A 19,062-nucleotide genomic window follows, 5' to 3' on the forward strand; every position below is an offset into this window, starting at 1 on the left:
TCTTCGACGCAATCGAGTTTGATATACAGCGTATAATGCTGTATGAAACTCAGCCGCGGGCCATGGAACTTTCAGCCAGGGCCCGGTGGTGGCGTGTGTTCTTGGCATCTATAGCGGTGCCAGACGCATGATCAAGGCTAACTCTAACCTTAAATAGAATAAAAACTGCTGAGGCAAGAGGGTGGATGATCAACATGCCAATTTGCTACCCTCTAGCCTCAGCAGTTTTTAAGATTTGAGGGCGGACAGAGAAAGTGCGGACGGGCAGACAAATAGCCATCTCAATCGTTTTCTTTTACAGAAAACTAAAATGTACACTTTTAACAAACACACACGAAGACAAATATATTTTTCTTATGTAAGCAATGAGGCTTCAGTAAAAAAAAAACTATGTATACAACTATAATCTCCATTGGTTTGGACAGTGAAAATTGACGGAGAATGAGAAAGAATTACCGAGCTGTTGATCAGCAGTTCTGATTCATAGTGATCACGCAAATAAAAGAAATATTACCTGAAGCAATTAAGCCTCCACAATCTGTTATTCCTTTCATAACAAAGAAAACTCCTCAATTAAGAATTTTCCTCCGTGTTCTGCGGCTGACTCGAACACTTTTATTTCCGTGTGATGCCCAGTGCGAGTCATACGTCTGTATGGACATTCACACCCGTCAAACATTTCTCACGGAAGACTCGAAATCCAGGTGGAAGAAGCCCTGAGGGACTTTAGACCTTGGTATCAGTATTACTTGTGAAGATAAAGATGATTCCATCTCTGTTCATTACCTTGGTAACGAACTTTTTCTCTTTTTCAGAAAGTGACTTGCATTTATCTTTGGAGAGAAGGTGCCCACAAATCCAAAGGACATGCCTGGCCAGTGCCCAAAATGTCAGAAGTCAGTGTACTTCGCTGAAGAGAAAATTGTCCTGGGGAAACCCTACCACAAGATGTGCATCAAATGCGGTGAGTTGTATTGTCGCGTTTCATGTAATATTAACTCTTACACTGATTGTACTTTCGATGGAATGAACCTAAATCATTATTTTCTGTACCATGTTAAATGCGTAAAATTTTCCCCGTTCTTGGTGTTGCAAAATATGCTCTCATTATCATAATGTACCGCTGAGAATTATAAGTAACGAAAATGTACTTTGAATTATCCAAGTTTGTACACATGACAAAATTTTGCTTAAAGAGATTTAGAATTCCTGTTGTGTTTATTTATAGAAATCCGTTAGGAAAGTGGAGTCCCTTAAAATTTCTAAGTGGAATTCTTGAAGGTGCTCACTTTTAGTAATCTCATTTTCCCTTTGGTACAGGTACATCAGAATCCAAAATGACAGCAGGTTTGCTCTCTTAGTGATGTTACATTTCAGAAATCTGATGTTAAACCACTTTGGAATCTGAAAACAGTGTTAAAGCATGAAATTTTACTTCGAAACGGCATATTTCAAATGAAGTGATCAGACTAGATGCTTTAACAGTAGTAGTTGTAGTGTTAGCAAGTGGAAATCTAATGTTGAAAATCCTTTCCCTGGATACCCCCGCTTTAAGAGACCGGGACTGTTAACGGTGTTGGTTCGAAATCTAATATTGAAAATATATGCCCCTTCAAATTCGAGTCCTTTAAAATACCACAGAGGATTAACTTCGTCTTTCAAGATTTGGAAGTCAAATCTTAAAATACACTTTCAAAAGTGTATTTTTAGAGACCTGTTAGCTTGTAGAAAAAAAATCGCTTGTCAAGACTTTAACAATCGTAACAGTTCTGCTCAGCAGGAATCCAGTGTTGGACCACTGTAAATTCTAATGTTGTTGGCTTGCGCTGATACTGCTTTGAAAATGAAGTTCGATAATATTCCTGATAGCCACTTATTATGGCGAGACCTCAAATTCACCCATTAGAATTTTTAATAGTATTGAGCTTGTGCAACTCTAATTTATAAAATCAAGCTGCTTCACTTTTTGAAAAATGTTAAAATGTTGAAATTCATGAAAGTCCTTCATTTTATCATTATTTTGAATTTATACAAACCAAACAACAAATTGTCATGAAGAGAACTTCAAGAATTATCAGTGATTTGAATTTATAAAACCGCCTGATGCTGATGACTCTTGAAATCTGTTCTTTCCTATTGAGAATTTTGAATGGTGTCAAAATGAAAGAGTTTAATTTTCAAAATCATGTCCCATGTTGAACTCGTGATAGTGTTGAATTGTAAAAATCAATTTTAGACATCTTTAGAACTCCTGATATTGTTATTTTGATATAAATTTCGGAAATGAAATACAATAAAGTTGTGAAGATAAACACAGGTATAATTAGGAACATTCAAAGAGGCATAAAAGAAATGTTCTAAGCACCAATATTCCATCCCACAGGGGGGTTATGCCGTCAGTGAACCTTAGGCATTACTTAAGGTTCTTTGCAGCTTCCCTTCGACCCCTAGCTGCAACCCCTTTCATTCCTTTTACTATTCCCCGTTCATATTCTCTTTCTTCCATCTTGCTTTCCACCCTCTCTTTACAATTGTTTCAACATTGTTTTCAGAGCTGAATGACCTCATAGGTCCCATTGCTTGGCCTGTGGGCTACATTTTATATTCAGTTCAATTCAGTTCAACCAATATTCCATTCCTGTTAGTGGGATCAAAGAAGACATTCCCTTTAGCCGACTGTTGGCCTCTTTCAAAAGTGCTTTTCAGAGCCAGGAAGATTGACGCCTGATTTTTGGGTGCACCAGTTTCTTGCAGAGGCCAACAAACCAAAGGTTTTATTTTGTACTCGGTATGATAATGATTGTGATTATGAAATCCTGTAGAATAAGAATAATATTTTTGTTAATAATTAAAGAAATGGGATGTCATTATGCTAATGTGAATGAAAGGCTTGAAAAATATCAAAATTCCACTATCAGATTCTATCGTCGTAGAATAACGTACCTCTTAATTAGTTATTGAATTAGTAGGTTGCGTGTTGATTCATTTTCCTGTCGCAAGTTTTAGTCTTCTTGGCCTACTAGCAGTAAATAAAATACAACAATTTTTGAATGCTTCTAAGGTTCACTACAGAAATATTGCTATTGTCGAAATATTTGGGTCATACATCCTTATTATTTTATATCTTACTGTAGATTGGTGAAATAAGACATTTAATTCCACTAAGCGCAAGATAGTTATGCATTCCGAAGGAAGGTAAGTGGAAATTTCAACATCAAAGATGAAGTACCTTGACCACATCAAGTAACGTATGGTCATGTTGACGTTATGCAAGCCGAAAGTTTTTTCTTCCTGTCGTGTATATGTTACAGTAAGACTGTGAAACCAGAGATTTCACGAAATCCCTGAAATTTTCAGGGAATTCGTGAAATCACCAGTTCGCATAAGAACATTTGGTCCCCGAGGGGCTGGTACTAAACACGGCGAAACACACTTGATCCCCGAGGGACTAGTATTAAACATGGCGAAACAGCGTAGGTGAGTCACTGTTTCGTCGTGATTAGTACTAGCCCCTCGGGGATACCCCTAAGTGAATTGATGATTTCACGAATTCCCTCAAAATTTCGGGGATTTCGTGAAAACAATGGTTTCACAGTCTTACTGTAACATATGCACAGAAATTGGTCGAATCATACATTGATGTAACAAAATGGAGAGAGAGAGAGAGAGAGAGAGAGAGAGAGAGAGAGAGAGAGGAGAGAGAGATGGGGCGGCCGCTCTTACACTTGGGATCTCATGTCCTTGGCGACATCAGTTAAAATACAAATTTAAATAGGAAATTCACAAAATATTAACAGAAATTTATACCTAGTACCATGGAAAGGAACAGCGAAACCAAACGCCCAAGAGTATGACAGCCTTTGGCATTTGCAACAAACAAAATAATACCAAGAAGAATGTAAAAACGAAGCCATATAATAGAAAGTCATTCATCCTTTATGGAATAGACAGCCCTCTCTCTCTCTCTCTCTCTCTCTCTCTCTCTCTCTCTCTCTCTCTCTCTCTCTCTCTCTCACCCCGGGATCTTCTGAAGGGATTCTCTTGGCTGAATAGTTTGTTTTTCATCTGTAACGCACAAACATATACAATAGTCGTATAGGCCTAAGTATTAAACACAGTATGTTTTGAATGATACATATATTTTATCAGTAATTTTCCATGACTAGTTATTAAAGAAATTAACGTTTGTGAATATTATCGTACCTTTATCACAGACCTAGCATTAATGTGGTGACCATGCATAATTCAGGTTCTGATCAGTCGAGGGGAATGAGACTACGGATCGACAACTTTCAGTGTCGGTAACAATTAAAGCGAATTGGATATTGAACGACATTTGTAGCTTTAAGGTTCGTGTGTTTATATACATATATGTACACTATATATAATGTATATATAATTTTATATATATATATATATATATATATATATATATATATATATATATATATATAAAATATCAACACAATCATGTGTGGGACAGAAAAAAATTTCTGACTCACCTTTGGATCGAACCCAGGTCTTTCAGTTGAGAGACGAGACCGCCGCCAACAAGCCACACAAGTCATAAAAGACCTGGGTTCGATCCTGATGTGAGTCAAAAATTTCTGTTCCACACGTGATTGTTTGTTGATATTTCTATCATATTCGCTCAGAAAGGATAATTCGAATGAAATGCTGTCAATTGGGTCACTGCTGAGTCGGGAAGTTGGGGAAAACACGCTGGTATGCAAGCAGTTAGCCTGACTAGGTAAAGCCTTAGGTATAGTGGTACTCAGGTTCCAACTTCTCCTATGAGTTGTGTGGCTTAGTTGGCAGCGGTATCGTCTTTCAATTGAAAGACCTGGATTCGATCCTGATGTGGGTCAGAAATATATATATATATATATATATATATATATATATATATATATATATATATATATATATATATATATATATATATATATATATATATATATATATATATATATATATATATATATATATATATATATATATATATATATATATATATATATATATATATATATATATATATATATATATATATATATATATATATATATATATATATATATATATAGAGAGAGAGAGAGAGAGAGAGAGATTAAGTATACATTAGTTTAACCAGACCACTGAGCTGATTAACAGCTCTCCTAGTGCTGGGCCGAAGGATAAGACTTATTTTACGTGGCTAAGAACCAATTTGTTACCTAGCAACGGGACCTACAGCTCATTGTGGAATCCGAACCACATTATACCGAGAAATGAATTTCTGTCACCAGAAATAAATTCCTCTAATTCTTCATTGGCAGGCTGGAGACTCGAACTCGGGCCTAGCAGAGTGCTAGCCGAGAACTCTGTCGACTCGCCCAACGAGGAACTATAAGAGAGAGAGAGAGAGTATCCATGAGGAAAGTGAGACAGTGATGGGTAAGAAAACAGATTACGAAGACAAATCGGTTTTACGCAAAGCACCTGAGGTTAAACGACAATAAACGATCGTAGCGCGCACAGCAGTCGTTACATGGGAGGAGGATTCTAAGATGAGGAAAAGCGGTCTTGGATTATCCCCTCAGACATTAAGGACAATCACAAGAGTTAGTGATTCTTTTCATTTTCTCTCTCTCTCTCTCTCTCTCTCTCTCTCTCTCTCTCTCTCTCTCTCTCTCTCTCTCTCTCTCTCTGGAACGTCTTGTGCTGAATGGGGTTAAGAGTGTGTAGACCTGGACATAATATTATTTTCCTTTGTTAGCTATATTGAATTGAATTGAATTGAATATAGAATTTAGGCGAAAAGCCAAGCACTGGGACCTATGAGGTCATTCAGCGCGGAAACGGAAATTGACAGTAAAGGGTCTGAAAGGTGTAACAGGAGGAAAACCTCGCAGTTGCATTATGAATCAGTTGTTAGGAGAGGGTGGAAAGTATGGCGGAAGAAAGAGAATATGAAAGGAGGTACAGTAAAAGGAACGAAAGTGGTTGCAACTAGGGGCCAAAGGGACGCTGCAAAGAGCCTCAAGTAACGCCTACAGAGCACCGCATGAGGTGCACTGACGGCGCTACCCCCCTAAGGGTTGTTAGATACATTGATTCTAAGTAGTTTATAGACAATGTTATTACATGTTGGTATTATACACTTACGGGACCAGTCACTTATACGTGGTTATGCATTTATGTATACAAAAAAGAGTATTATTCTTTGGCCAGTTCTAACTGAATATTTACGTTTATTTATTCGAACGATTAATTCCTTACCAGCCTGGCCCATATAAAATGAATCACTGTTCATACATAGGATTTAATAAATCGTGCTGCTACTCTGTTGAGGACAATTTCTGATTCGCATCTGATTTGCAATCATTACAATTTGCATCGATTATATTCACCCTTGACATCAAGGGGTTACAGACAGTAAATAAGGCAAACAAAGGGTATTCTTAGGAAATTCTATCGTTCTGTCACTTTTATTATAAAATGTCGTCACAGCTGTATCATAGCAAGATATGAACTGGATGACATGAATCCCTACCTATTTTTATTAGTTTTCTGTAGAAGAAAACTATCGAGATGTCTATTTGTCTGTTCGTCCGCGCTTTTTCTCTCCGCCCTCAGATCTCAAAAACTACTGAGACTAGAGGGCTGTAAATTGGTATGTTGAACATCCATCCTCCAGTCATCAAGCATGCCAAATTGCAACCCTCTAGCCTAAATAGATTTTATTTTATTTTATTTAAGGTTAAAGTTAGCCATGATCGTGCTTCTGGCACCGCTATATGTTCCAACAACACAGGCCACCACCGGGGCCTGGCTAAAAGTTTCATGGGCCGCAGCTAAGTTTCATGGGCCATGACTGAGAGTTTCATACAGCATTATACCCTGTACATAAAACTCGAGTGCGCCGAAGAAACTTTTGCGCATTTTTTACTTGTTGTAATGGTCCTTGGTTTGTTGCCTAAGAATTCATGACGTGAGAACATTAAAGTGAACACAGAGATTTCTATATTAATATGATGTCCTGAAAAATAATGTATACAAGCCAGGCTGTTTGTTGCTTTACTCTGTATACTAAATTTACCCTGAAAAATTTTGCGGCTAAAATTGTTTTTGAATGCTCTTAGGAACACAATGTTTTGAAAAAATTCATTTATAAATTTGAGAAAATTGGTGGCAGATGGTTACCCATTGCCATACCAAAAGTTTGTTTATAGATTTTCCCATTAAAATTTGACTTGAAATCACAAATACACAGTTCACTTTATTCTAAAAATGGACTCAATTTTGGGTTGTAAATCCAATGATGTTATTTCATGATTTAAAAACTCTAATACCGATTCAGTGGTCATATTCCCCGTAGGGGGTTAGTGCCGTCAGGCATTACTGTAGGCAAAGTTCTTTGCAGCGTCCCTTCGGCCCCCTAGCTGCAACCCCTTTCGTTCCTTTTACTGTACCTCCATTCATGTTATCTTTCATCTATCTTACTTTCCACACTCTCCTAACAGTTGATTGATTCATAGTGCAACTGCGTGGTTTTCCTCCTGTTACACCTTTCAAACCTTTTATTGTTAGTTTACGTTTCAGCGCTGAATGGCCTCATAGGTCCTAGTGCTTGGCCTTTGACCTAAATTCTATATTCAATTCAGATTTATTTTCTGTGCTGAATTTTTAGATATTGTAGGATACCTGGTGCATGACTCATCTTCAGACCAGTGTGTACCATTCATAACTGATAATGGCTTCCATTGCAGTGCTAATGTCAGAAAAAAACAAAAATAGTGAAAATGGAAACAATTCCGTTATTTATTTTAACCTGTTTGTTGAATTTCATTAATACTAGTGATACGTACGAAGTAGGAAGAGTGGATTTACCGTACAAACAGAAGATAGAGAATAGAATGATCAGATAATGCAGAGACAGAAAACAAAGGGATGTTGAAAAACTGGTGAAAGTACCAGAGATGTGTGTGATAGGTACCTCACAAGGTAAGAAAAAAGATCCAACAAGATAGGGAGAGGTCACAGAAAGGTGAAAGTTAAAGAAACTTCTGAATACTCTACGGAAGTTCGTCCAAGCACGGATGAACTTCCTCATAAGGTCTGCTGTATATGTGTGTGTGTGTTCATGTTTTCCTCCCATCTTTAGAGACCTCAAACTTAGTTGTATAATCCAGTAATAATCCTGATGTAAGGAAAGAGAGTAATTCGTACATAGAGATCAGAAGTCAAATAGATAGTTTATCTTACCGTATCTTTCACATTATACTATGTAAAGACATCATAACTGGTACGTTTCCTCCATTAATGAAGCCGATGTGCAACATGAGATCGAGGTTATGCTTAAAGGTCGAAGAACAGACAGGACTTTAACATTGGCCATAACTCATGAGTTATATGAGACAAAATCTTTATTTAAGATACAATTAATCCTCTAAAGAAGCCGATGTGCAGAGTGAAGTATAAGAATAAATGGATCTTTCCTAGATAGTGGCCTCCAAGGGTTTTAACCCGGTATGTATCCAAATTTGCGGCGTGTTTAGTACAAGGCCGTTCGGGATAACCGTAAAAACATTAACAAAAGATGTAAATATCATAAAGATAATGACCCCCAAGAAAAAGTCCCAGAAAACGATCCCCGAAAACCCTGGCGGGTCACTATTTAGGAAAGATCCAAGAAATGAAAGGGTGAGAAATGCAGAGATGTAGGAGCTTCAAGATGATGATCAGACAAGTCCTCTCTTGAAACAAGTGACATGTCAGTTACATTAGCAACTCCTCTGATGATAAATAGAAACCCCAGCATTACATTCAACTGCCTAGCACTGTTCATCCGCAGTGTATGCAATGCAGGCTCACCAAACCCCACAATGCCGAACTTTGCCTGAGACTTCCTTCCAGGCTTCGAAGCATGTAACTGAAGAGAAGGAAGGTTTATTGTAAGGCTTATCATTACGAGGTGCAGGGACAGGATTCAGTTCAGTATTGCAAGAAAAATAAAAAAGAAAACCTATGCAATGTAAATTATTCAAGATAAACACAAGAAAAGATAACTTGAACTGAAACTAAATCGTTATGCACCCTTAAATACTTGCCTGTAATGTAAAATAGACCCATAAAGCTATTGAGAAATAACGGACGTTAAGAAATGGACTTGGTGCAGCTGGTGCATGATACAAGGCAAACCAAGCTACGGTATCAAAGAGAGGACGACATTAGCAGTGGTTTTGAGATATGAAAGCGGAGAAGGAGGAAGGAGGGCTTTTCCGAGTTGAGAAGTTCATATCTTCCGAAATACGGTATACCTGTCATAAGGCTGATAATTGTCAAAAGAGCTGCAGTACATTGGCAAAAGAAGAAACATACAGATGTTACAGCATGAAATTGTTGCACAAAAAATGAAATTTTACGAAAATATTAGTATGAAAATATAATAATCTCCTGCTTCAAATGTGGGGAAATTTATTCGTAACGTCTGGTACGAAAACTGTGATTTCGGCAAAATCGTCTACTGTCTCGTCGAGATGATGAAAAGGTAAGTTAGCAGAATGGGAGTTTGATAATTGATATTTTTTTATATATACATAATATATTCATACGTGTGTATATGTGTGTATATATATATATATATATATATATATATATATATATATATATATATATATATATATATATATATATATATATATATATATATATTTATTAGATATATATTATATATATACATATATACAGTTTGTATATATACATATATATAGATTATAAAAATAGTTTAAAAATAAATTACAACAGATGGATACAAGTATAGCAGTGAATTCCCCTTTTACATGGTTTGATATTTTGCATACATATCTTTTTAGGCATACTAAATGTGATTGTCTTTGATTTAAACGGAAGATATATAAAAAAAAAAACTCGAGATTATTTAAGATAAGTGAGAAGATCTGAATGACAGCGGTCCAAAAGTAATAAAGAAACCAAGCAAGCTTTCCGACGGAGTCGTAAAATGCGTGACCACAAAATTTGCCACACTTCTATCACTAATCGATTCGAGATACTCGATTAGCTCCAGCTATTGTGTAATAACCGTTGCACGTTGAGGCACTTACTGTTGCTTTATTAGTGCCGCCATTTTGGAGCTTCCTCTCATCCAAAAAATGGGAGTTTTGGAGGAAATGTTGCTTCCAACAGCAAAACTAAAAACACGTTAAGTTCTTTAACTTACGTAAGTCTTCCTTGTAAACAGTTTATGTCAGATTTATCTGTATTTGTTGTATCTTAATTCCTGGTAATCTTTAAAGTTGCTGTTGGTATTTAGATTATAAATTTCACCGGTTTGTGATTTTAGAGTTTATGAATATCACTTCACTGGGATTGATCGTATTACTGGAGAAAAATAAAAGTGTTTACTCAGTATGTAATAAAATTTGTGCTTAACTTCCTGTGTTTTGAACAGCAGCTATACACAACAAAGGGATTGTTTGAGCCCATTCTAAAAGAGAAATGCTTCAAGGAACTTTTTAGTTTGATTTCATTATCATCTTCATTGTCATTGGCGTTCTGTTCCCAGTTTTCCTTACAGACTTACTTAAACATAGACTATATAACGCACATTTTATATACAATATATAGCCTATACACATTTTATATATATATATATATATATATATATATATATATATATATATATATATATATATATATATATATATAATATATATATATATATAATGTATATAAATATATATATATATATATATATATATATATATATATATATATATAGTATATATAAATATATGTGCATACATAGTCTATGTTTAATACATACCTGTGTTTAAGTGCTTCCAAAAAGAAAAAGTCGGAACAGAAAGACAATGACAATGCAGATGATAACGAAATAAAACTAAAAAGTTCTGAGAAGCATTTCTCTTTTAGAATGGGGTCAAACAATCCCTTTGTTATGTATGGCTGCTATTCAAAACACACAGGAAGTTAAGCACAGATACTAATTACATACTGCGTAAACACTTATTTTTCTCCAATAATACCATAAATCCCAGTGAAGTTATATTCATAAACTCTAAAATTACAAATCGGTAAAATTTATAATATAAATACTAACAGCAACTTTAAAGATCACAAGGAATTAAGACACAGCAAATACAGATAAATCTGACTTAAATTGTTTACAAGGAGGGCTTACGTAAGTTACAGGACTTAACGTTTTCTTTTATATATATATATATATATATATATATATATATATATATATATATATATATATATATATATATATATATATATATATAGTATTAATGCCACGGTACTGTGATAAAAATTCTTATAATATTAGAAGGTAATGGCCCTCTCATCGATGTGCATGGTGTAAGTCACCAATGGGCAGAGAAGTTCTTCATTGGACGGGTGGGTATCGTTCTCAGCTAGCACTCTGCTGGTCCCGCGTTCGATTCTCCGACCGGCCAATGAAGAATTAGAGAAATTTATTTCTGGTGATAGAATTCATTTCTCGCTATAATGTGGTTCGGATTCCACAGTAAGCTGTAGGTCTCGTTGCTAGGTAACGTAAAATAATTCTAATCCTTCGGGCCAGCCTATGAGAGCTGTTAATCAGCTCAGTGGTCTGGCTAAACTAAGGTATACTTAACCAATGGGCAGAGCCATGGATATGGCGCAGAAGTGTATAAGAGCTGCTTTTTCTCAAGAGAGGAAAGTGGAAGTTTTGGCAATGCGTGAGAGAGACAAACGAATGGCTGTTTCCAGGCATGGAAAGAACAAAGTGACTGCGTCTGGGATAGCTGAAAGCTTGAAAGGTGTAGAGCTATGGAAGGGGTGGCACTTGTAATGCCAGGGAGACTGAGAACAAGTGAACCGTCAGTGCGCCTTCACGATGTGCACTGTAGGCATTACTAAAGGTTCTTTGCAGCGTCCCATCGGCTCCGAGTTGCAACCTCTTTCATTCCTTTTACTGTACCTCCTGTCATATTATCTTTCTTCTATCGCTATCCACCCTCTCCTAACAAATATTTCAAAGTGCAGCTGCGATGTTTTCCTCCTGTTACACCTTTAAAAGCTACCTACTCTCAGTTTCCTTTCCAGCGCTGAATGACCTCATGAGGTCCCAGGGCTTGGCCTTTGGCCTAAACTCTATATTCCAACAGGTGAAAAAGTTAATACGTTTTAGTTCAAGAATGAATGGGTCAGACTGAGTGTGGCTGAAGAAAAAATCTGTAAGAGTGAGTATACACGGTCCATGAATAAAAAAAAAAAGTAAACAAAAGAGAATTTTTTTGTGGTAAGTGACTCTGGCTTCGTGATTCAATTCCAGAAATGAGAGAGAAAGAGAAGGCATTGTTGGTAGGTAGGGAGTTCTTGGAGTAAATAAGAATGGAGAGAGTTGTGCCACTGTGTTTGTAAAGGGACTTGATTTCCAGAGGAGAATATTTGTGTACTGGAAAAGAGAAAATGGTGGAAGGAGGTAAGCCTGATCACTATTAGGTGGTAGAAAAAGAAAAGATAAATTTGTGAAAGATTGTGGAGTGTCCCCTTAGTATTAATCGTTATGATCTGGCATGCATAAACAGGCAGTAGCTGAGGAAGAGCTTTGCCTTACAAGTAAAGGAACCAGCAAGCGACTGGAATTGAGAAAGAACAACGTAGAGCAGTGGGACGAGCTAGTTTCGCCCACCACCACCAGAAAGAGATTATGTAACTGCATACATCTAAAATCCTAAAGCGCTCATGCTAGACAATAATCAAGACAAAAAATGTTAAGTAACTCCTTTGCCGTGCTTGAGGCCACATAAAGAATGAATTCTTCACCGAAGGATTCACTGAAATTGGCCAGCATCGCTCAGGCCGCAGCATAACATTTTCCGAACCTAGGCATGATTCGCCACTTCAATTCAAAAGCAGTCACCCAGAATGTAAAAAAATTGAAACAGGTTCGGATCAAATCGCCAATAATATCATAGAAATAAGGACTGCGTCCTTGAAAACCTCAGAAAATTCCCCTTTCAGAAACAATATCTTTGAAGTGAATAGAAAGATGAACTGGTTGGTATATATGCTGTGAATAGAACCCAAGTCGACAGTAAGCTCGTAAGTTTGAAGAGGGCCTACAGCCCAGGGTACTGGTCAAGGACTGAGAGACCTTAAGCACGACATGCCCTCATTAGGAGGGGTAGCCGCCAAGCTGCTTAGCAAGTTATTGTTGTCAACTCTGTCATTTCAAGAGGAGCAATTAAGCCACTTAGAAGGTGTAGCGATGGGTCTCCCTTTGGATGACTTTGCTAAGATCTCCCTAGGGAGGTAGTGCCGTCAGTGTACCTCGCGCGGTGCACTGTAGGCATTGCGTAAGGTTCTTTACAGCGTCCCTTCGGCCCCTAGCTGCAACCCCTTTCGTTCCTTTTACTGCACCTCCTTTCATGTTCTCTCTCTTCCATCTTGCTATCCAACCTCTCCTAACAATTGATTCACCGTGCAACTGCGACGTTTTCCTCCTGTTACACCTTTCAAACCTTTCTACTCTCAGTTTCCCTTTCAGCGCTTAATGACCTCATAGGCCTATGGCCTAAATTCCATATTCCACATTAGGTGAAATTAATTGGGCGCCTCAAATCTATCTAATATTTAAGCCGGGCAAATCAGTGATATGTTCATCACCATCAGAACTGAATAAGAACTTCAGAATCTAATATCCTTTCACTATGACCAATTGAATTTATACTTGCACGCCTCTTCGAAGTCGAGTGAAAATCAAACTGGAAGTGTGAAAAGCAGCTGAAATCGTCGGCACTGAGCCGTGCCCGTCTCAGCTGTTATGCAGAAGCCGCAAATAAATGTCCAAACCTATTCTGATAAATATTCTACTTATGATAAGGTGATATTCAAATACTCAATGCACGGCGCTACAGAGAGGTGGATAACAAGACAAAAATGTCACCTACCGATCAGAGACTGTGATGGAGATCCATTTCTTATTTGTTCACAAATAGTAATATAAAGTCTCTTTTTGTCCATTTATTTCTTAAATAAACTCGCCTGTACTGCTGGAGTTTATTCCTGTTGGCATTAATCACCGAAGAAAGGAAACCATGCAGGAAAATAAAAGAAATTCGAACATACATTCATTGATCTTCAGAGATCTATATAACAAGATAAATATATATATATATATATATATATATATATATATATATATATTATATATATAGTTTTTATCACCTGCAAATATGATATCTTTTTAGTCATATTTTTGTACATTTATTTATTAAATTAACTCGCCTGTAACTTACACCCAAGGAGAATTATCAATGATTAGTATTTCGTCACACAAATCACTTATAATCCCCTTGAGTGTAAATTCCCGAAAGAAACTGGATATGAAACATGAAATTTATTGATCTTTATATATATATATATATATATATATATATATATATATATATATATATATATATATATATATATATATATATATTTATATATATACACATATGTATGTGTATATATATGTATATGTGTATGTATGTATGTATAGTCATGTTATTTTCAAGGTAAATATCAATTAATATTAGCGACGTTTGTAGTTTAATATTTGTGAATGAAAAAATGTCACTGTGTTTCGTGACAAAAATTATATTAATCTTTTATATCTATCCTATCTATCTATCTATCATCTATATATATATATATATATATATATATATATATATATATATATATATATATATATAAATACATATATATGCTAATTACGAACACTTGAACTGCACTTCGATGATCCCAGAAGACGTCTCCAGAGCCTTCCGCCCTGACGAACACATGAATCACCCGAGCACACTTCCGTTGTGAATGTTGCATGAAAGATTAAATGGTTGTCAACCTGATAAATAAAACTTGACGATAAGTAATGCACGACTTACTTTACGGCAGTCAGGTACTGGACAGTCAACATCCCTTCTTTTATTAATATCCAGGTTTACTGACGGAAGAACCTTTCCGTTTTTTGGTGACTCAGGGGTCATCTCAGTTCGTTTACTGATACCACACACAAAATCTTACACAGTGAAAAACATATGGGTACAGATTGTGCTTTACATACACACAAACAAACATACATACATATGCACACACAACGCATACTTGATAATGTGGACTGGTTGTCCAAGAAAGCTTGCAACTTTTTCAGAATAAATACTCCATTAGATACCACCCAGTTTGAATGAGGTCCTTTTAGTAACTCTACTATTGCACAGAACAATTGTGTATGTGATAAAGTTAATATTATGTATATGTGTCAGTAAGTATGTATGTATGTATGTATTTATGTATATATATATGTGTGTGTGTTGTGTGTGTATGTGTATGTATGTATGTGTGTGTGTGAGTGTTTGTAAAGCACAATGTGTACCTATACGTTTTTCACTGCGTAGGATTTTGTTTGGTATCGGTAAACGGACTGAGATGACCCCTGAGTCACAAATAAACGGAAAGGTTCTTCCGTCAGTAATCTTGGATATCAATAAAGGAGGGCTGGTGACTGTCCAGTACCTGACTGCTGTTATGTAAGTTGCGCATTGCTTATCGTCAAGTTTTATTTATCAGGTTGATAACCATTTAATCTTTCATGCAACATTCACAACGAAAGTGTGCTCGGGTGAGTCATGAGTTCCTCAGGGCAGAAGGTTCTGGGGTCGTTTTCTGTGATCATCCAAGTGCAGTTGAAGAATTCAGACGTATATCAGTGCAGCATTGGACAAAACGAGTAACCTGGATGGATTTTGGTGTCTTGTGAATTCTTTCTCTCTAGTTACGGCTGGTTATGACGGAATCAGAAAATACCTGAATTCAGTCATCGGTAAAATTTTAAAGACGTTTCATTCTTTACGTTCCTATGAAGTATTCTGTGATGCAAAATACGAAAAAGTATCACGTGTGCATGTTTGAATGAAATGCTGGTAATAGAATTGACTCTAATGAAGTGCAAAATGTGTTACCTTTTTAGGAGGTGAGTGTGTGTACGGATGATTAGGCGATGGATTACATCATTCACATAATGGACTTAGTGCCGCCATTTTTGCCGACGTTGCAGCTATGTACTTACAAACCTCTTTTGGCTGAGGAAGCCATGTTCACGAGCTTCATTCAGCCTTTCCGCACTGACTCGGCGCTTCACAGTAAACCTCTCTCTCTCTCTCTCTCTCTCTCTCTCTCTCTCTCTCTCTCTCTCTCTCTCTCTCTCTCCAGCATTACATAACTTGTGTTTCTGGCAAGCAGATTTTTTATGGAGAGTTAGTAGAAAATTCTTACAAAAGTTTAATTTTCAATGTATTTCATAAAATCTGCCTGAGGAATCTAAGTTACTGAGAAATGGAATTGAAATGTTAATTACAGAATCTCTGTGAAAAAAATTCAACATGTAATGGATTGAGAACATTCAGATCAAATCCTCCCCTTAAAGAAACAGTAGCTTCACCTCATATGACCCCTTCAAATGGGTACAATTCCGGGAACACCAAACGATACATGTTAGTGATCTTGGAATTCAGGAATACTTGTACGTGTGAAGGAAGAAAAACATCTCCAGACTTCGAGAAAGAGGGAAACTTACACTAAAACCCCTTTTTGTTGTAGCCTGAGGAAGCTTGGGTAGGTTCTGACCAGGCCAGATCAGGGCACAGGAAGCTAGTGGTTTTCAGTAAAACAAGTCTACAATCAACTGAGTCACGTGAAGCAAATGGGAATCTCTTATATATTGAATTGAATTGAATATAGAATTTAAGCCAAAGACAAGAACTGGGACCTATGAGGTCATTCAGAGCTGAAAACGAAAATTACAGTGAAAGGTTTGAAAGGTGTAACAGGAAGAAAACCTTGCAGTTGCACTATGAATCAATTGTTAGAGAGGATGGAAAGTAAGATGGAAGAAAGAGAATATGAAAGGAGGTACAGTAAAAGGATAGAAAGGGGTTGCAGCTAGGGGCCAAAGGCACGCTGCAAAGAACCTTAAGTAATGCCTACAGTGCACTGATGGCACTAACCCCCCTACGTATATATATTATGAAGGTGTAGGTTCGTATGTTAGGGAAAATACAAATTTTATTTTTGTAATTTTCTTTCTAATTGTAGTTGCCTTCCATGCAGATGGCTGTCGTGAGATGACTAACATGTTAAATCTTCCTTATTCCAACAGCCAAGTGCAACAAACTGCTTGACAGCAGCACCTTCACCGAGCACGAGGATGAGATGTACTGCAAGAGTTGTTATGGACGTCTCTTTGGCCCCAAGGGCTACGGATACGGCATCGGCGCTGGAGTGCTCTCCATGGATGATGGGACTAAGTATCAGGTCAGGAATAGAGACTGGAGCTCTTGTATCGTTCTGTTACTGAAGAGAGGTCACGAAGTCAGCCATAAACGCTTTTGAGCCTAAACTGCCCTAAAATGGAAGACTGCAGTATCTGCAAAAATACAAAACTGAGAAAAATGGTAGATACTGCAGCTTTCCCTTGCCTTACTACTGATTTTGCAGATACTGCAAATGGGACCCCCTAAATAAAGCCATTGAAGAATCATTCTGAAACTGCAGTAACTTGTGTATTAGTGTTTCACGACCCCAATAGGTGGCATGTCTCAGTTTCGAAAATTTTGCAGATACTGCAGTCTTTCCATTTTAGGGCAGTAAAGGTGCACCCTTCCAGCCTCCAAACTTCGGTACGCATTGCCCAGGCACTCGCGGAAATTGACTCAAATTCGGACGATAATGTTAGAAATAAGGTGACGCTGTGTGTGTTTAAAAACAGTCATTGTTCGTAACTGTTTGTGAAAATATTTTGTCCTTCCGTAAAGAACTTATCAGCATATGCATACAAAGAACTTATTAACGTGTCAGTAAATAAATTAATTGCATCTGGTGATTTAAATCTGTTTTTCGGGGTTATGCAATTACCACACACATTTAAATTGCCTTGATCTATTTTTTCTTAAAATATATGTAAAAGAATTTAAATTTGAATTCATTCGCAAATTTTACTCTAAAATTTTTGGTCTGGCTTTGGGTAACATCCTATCTTTAGTTTTAGGTAATTTTTATAAGGAATTTTTTTGTGAGCAAAGTTTTAAACAAAATCATTTCACGCGATGTAGTATGGTTCAGGTAGGTATGCCGCCGACATAAGACGTATGTGGTCAGGGAACGAAATTTTAAATACCTTCTTTAATTTATTAAATGAACTGGTCCCATCAATTAATTTCACGATGGAAATGGTGGTTGCCTACTCTTTTTGGATTACCTTCTGCACGGAAGTAATCGATTTAAATAGTGTGTAACGACAACGCACCAATATTCATGCTTTTTTACATTGCTGTTTTGGTCAAAGTAATGAAGTTAAGAAATCGAATTTTTACATCCGTGTTTTTAAGAGCATTTTGGAACCGTGAACACACGGATAAAGTAAAAGATATAATTATGGCTACAGGCAAGAAACTCAAATATCCTGTTTCTGTATATAACATTGCACTCAGAACAGCAAAGACTTCATGATAACAGAAAATTTACAGAGCAAAAATCCAGTGTGTACTACTACATAATAATAATTTCAAAGATATTCCCCATCTGCTTGAGAAGTTTGGAGTTATATCAAGTCCCATGTAAGTCTTGTGAGAACTTTTATATTAGTCAGACTGGTAAATCATTGGAAAAGAAAATATAAAGTATAAAAAATGAATAAGCTATGCTCAGGTGAACAGTGGAAGTTTCATACATGTTAGTTAAAGCAATCATACAACCAGTGAACTCCTAACTCGCTGTGTATTTCTTCGTCTTGGACTGGCTTTCTGCTGAAAACTCTCTGTCTAAGACATAAATGGTCAGCCCGGCGTTCCACATATGGCTCTGAATCCTAATTAGGAGTGATGTTTCATCCACTACGCTACCAAGAACGAGAGACTATATTCCAACTTGCACATTATGCACTTGTATCCAAGAAAAGGAAAGGTTTTACTAGAACAGAAATACACTCATTCTCACATTGTAAACGAG

General features: G+C 36.7%; 1 protein-coding gene across 2 annotated transcripts in view; it reads left to right on the top strand.

Moving 5' to 3' along the window:
- LOC136848613 (cysteine and glycine-rich protein 1-like) overlaps positions 1 to 19,062 on the top strand; it is a 55,481-nt gene that overhangs the window by 24,182 nt on the left and 12,237 nt on the right. For both annotated transcript variants that reach the window (XM_067120994.1, XM_067121003.1), the window contains exons 2-3: positions 816 to 964; positions 17,216 to 17,370. In XM_067120994.1, coding sequence (XP_066977095.1) covers positions 868 to 964; positions 17,216 to 17,370 — 252 coding nt within the window. In that variant the 5' untranslated portion in view covers positions 816 to 867. The remainder of the gene's footprint in view (positions 1 to 815; positions 965 to 17,215; positions 17,371 to 19,062) is intronic.

Source organism: Macrobrachium rosenbergii, chromosome 2, assembly GCF_040412425.1.
Source record: "Macrobrachium rosenbergii isolate ZJJX-2024 chromosome 2, ASM4041242v1, whole genome shotgun sequence".
NCBI lineage: Eukaryota > Metazoa > Arthropoda > Malacostraca > Decapoda > Palaemonidae > Macrobrachium > Macrobrachium rosenbergii.